General features: G+C 41.7%; 1 protein-coding gene across 1 annotated transcript; it reads left to right on the top strand.

The window, feature by feature from the left end:
* Positions 1–925: 925 nt before the first annotated feature.
* LOC121242255 lies at positions 926–2,286 on the top strand. Its single transcript, XM_041140146.1, has 2 exons — positions 926–1,443; positions 1,551–2,286. The coding sequence occupies exons 1-2, from the start codon at positions 926–928 to the stop codon at positions 2,284–2,286; spliced, it is 1,254 nt and encodes a 417-aa protein (XP_040996080.1).
* The last annotated feature ends 955 nt before the right edge of the window (positions 2,287–3,241 follow it).

The raw sequence follows: 3,241 nt of genomic DNA, 5'->3' as shown, positions 1-3,241 counted from the left end.
AGTTACAATTGGCCAAGGCGCCCGCATCACCACTACGATGACAAACTTCCTAGTGATTAAAGCTCTATAATCCTATAATGCCATATTAGGAAGACCAACCCTCAATGACTTGAAGGTAGTCACTTCCACTTACCATTTGAAAATGAAGTTTCCAACCGAAAGAGGCGTCAGGGAGGTCCGCGGTGAGTAGATCCTGGCACAGGAATGCTACGTGCAAGAGCTTAAAGTAGGGGTGCTCGCTGTGTGTACAGTGGATAGTGGGCACAAACAACCGCTACCCTCCACCTTTGGACGAAGATAGCCAAAATGTAGAATTGAGGGATGAAGACAACCTCATGCAAGATGAAGCAAACAAGCCGCTAGAAATTGTAGCACTACACCCAGAACGCCCAAAAGCCACTACAAGGATCAGAACAAGACTCCTGCCAGAGTACAGGGAGGCACTAAAGCGTTTGTTGGTTGAGCATAGAGACATGTTTGCATGGAGCCATGAAGATATGTCAGGAATTGACAATGCAATCATAGAACACAACTTATGTGTCAACCAAGAAGCGAAAAATTACGCCAAAAAAGAAGGTCTTTTAGCACAAAAAAATGCACGGCCAAAGCTAAAGAAATAGACCGTCTGTTAGCGGCGAGGTTCATAAGAGAGGCTTACTATCCAGAGTGACTCTCCAATGTGGTACTGGAAAAAATGGCAAATGGGAAGTGGAGAATGTGCATGGACTTCATCGACTTAAACAAAGCCTGCCCAAAAGACAGCTTCCCACTTCCACGGATTGATGTCATTGTAGAGACCAGCACAGGGCACAAAGTTCTAAGCTTCATTGATGCTTATTTAGGGTACAATCAGATCTGAATGAACAAGACATATGAGGAGAAGATGACATTCATCACTGACAGAGGCCTTTATTGTTACCGAGTAATGCCCTTTGATTTGAAAAATGCTGGGGCGACATATCAGAGGTTGGTAAATCGGATGTTCAAGCACCAGATTGGCAAGACCATGGAGGTTTATGTCAACGACTTGCTGGTGAAGAGCAAGGAACTTGCGCAGCACTTGGCGAACCTCATAGAGTCTTTCATAGTGCTACACAAGTACAAAATGAAGTTACACCCTGCTAAGTGCGCTTTTAGGGTCAACTCGGGCAAGTTTTTGGGATTTATAGTGTTGGAGAGAGGCATTGAGGCAAACACTAAAATGATTAATGCCATCTTGAACATGGTGCCACCACGAAGCATCAATGACGCCCAACAATTGGCAGGAAGGGTAGCCACCTTAAATAGGTTCGTATCAAGGTCTACAGACAAGTGCCTCCCCTTCTTTAGAGCCTTGAGGAAGACACATCTGTGGAATGAGGATTGCAACCGAGCCTTCGAGGAATTGAAACAGTACTTGGCCAAGCCTCCCCTGCTAAAACAGCCTAACTTGGGGGACATCATGTACATGTATTTAATAGTATCCCCTCACGCCACCTCAGTTGTATTATGCAAAGATGAGGGTGTAGCACAGGATCCAATCTACTACATGAGTCATGCGCTGAGGTCAGGTATCCACAAATGGAAATGCTGGCATTCGCACTAGTAATAGCTGTCAGGAGGTTGCGGCCTTACTTCCAAGCCCATCCCGTAAAGGTCCTGACAGAACATCCCCTTGGGAAGATATTGCAGAAGCCAGACAGCTTAGGAAGACCAGTCACGTGGTCAATAGAGCCTAGCGACTTCGACCTTGACTACATGCCCATGAGTGCAGTTAAAAGGCAAACATTGACAGACTTCTTCGTTGAGTTCACCAATTTCCCAGCAAATTTTGACGTAGCACCTCCCGCCCAACCCTGGACGGTATTTGTTGATGGGTTAGCCTATAAAAAGGGAGGAAGTATCGAGATCTATATCATTGGGGAGACAGGACATGAACACTACTATATGGCCACACTAGCCTTCAAGACTACCAACAACGAACTAGAATACGAGGCCTTAATAGCAAGACTCACAATCACCAAGACTCTTGGGGCAAATGAGGTCGAAGCAAAATTCGACTCCCATATAGTCATGAGCCAAGTGACTGGAGCCTATGCCACAAAAGGGGAAGAATTAAAAAAATACATAAACCAGGTATTAACAATCTGCGACCAGTTTACTTATTTCAAATTGGAACAAGTCCCAAGGGCAAACAACACGATGGCCAATAGGCTGGCCAAGGCTGCCTCTACATGGGAGGATGTAAAATTTCCATTGGAAGTACAGAAGAATGTGATTGAAGTTCCAACAATTGGAACCATGTGAGTCATGTAGGCCCCTCAGGGCCAATTCAAGGGCCAAACATTGTCCAAAACCAATACAAGAATCAGATACAAAAGTCATCAAGGGCCAAACATTGTCTAGAACCAATACAAGAATCATATACAAAAGTCAAGGGTCAATTCAAGGGCCAAACATTGTCCAGAACCAATACAAGAATTAAGTACAAAAGTCAAGGGCCAAACATTGTCCAAGAATATCAAAAATATAAAAAAATAACATCACAAATATAAAAAATATCATGAGGAGGAGGCTCCATCAGGGCGGGCTGAGGATGTTGGGGTAAGAAAGGCATCGGGCATCTCTTTTCGTCCTAATGTAACACCCCGCTTCTTCTTTCTGACGTAAGCAAATTCGACTGCGAGTCTCGTTATGCGTGTCGAATCTCGATGGCGTGTTTTTAAAGACATTATATGATTTCTAAAGTAAACCTAGTGTTTTAAAGCCCTTAAATACTTTAAATGCCCTGAAAATATTTATATGAGGTATTTCCAATGTTATTAAACCAAGCTTGATTTTAAATAAGACAATTATAATATTTTTGAAGAGTTCCAAAAATATTATAATTGTAGAAAATCATTTTTATTAAAATGATTTTAGCTATTTAAAATATTATGAGATTTAAATTATGTTGAAAACTCTAATTAATTAGATGGTTTTATTCTCTTAAAGATATTAAATAAGACTTCATCATTTTATTAATGATAAAGGTATATTATTTTATAAACTAAAGTTTAGTTTAAATAATATTCTATCTTAATTCATCTCAGTATTTTTAAGTTAAATCGGTATTTAATCTCTTACCGTTAGATCGTTCTAAAGATCCCAAAATGAAGGGCCTGGATTAAATACCCAAGCCCTCTCTCTTTCTCCCTCACTTTTCCCTCCCCCCTTTTCTCCTCCCTCTCCCTTCAGCTTACGTTGCATGCCCCCTCTCCCT

The sequence above is a fragment of the Juglans microcarpa x Juglans regia genome, chromosome 8D, assembly GCF_004785595.1.
Source record: "Juglans microcarpa x Juglans regia isolate MS1-56 chromosome 8D, Jm3101_v1.0, whole genome shotgun sequence".
NCBI classification, from domain to species: Eukaryota; Viridiplantae; Streptophyta; class Magnoliopsida; order Fagales; family Juglandaceae; genus Juglans; species Juglans microcarpa x Juglans regia.
The sequence above is the reverse complement of the archived record's forward strand: the minus strand, read 5'-3'. Positions and strand labels throughout refer to the sequence as shown.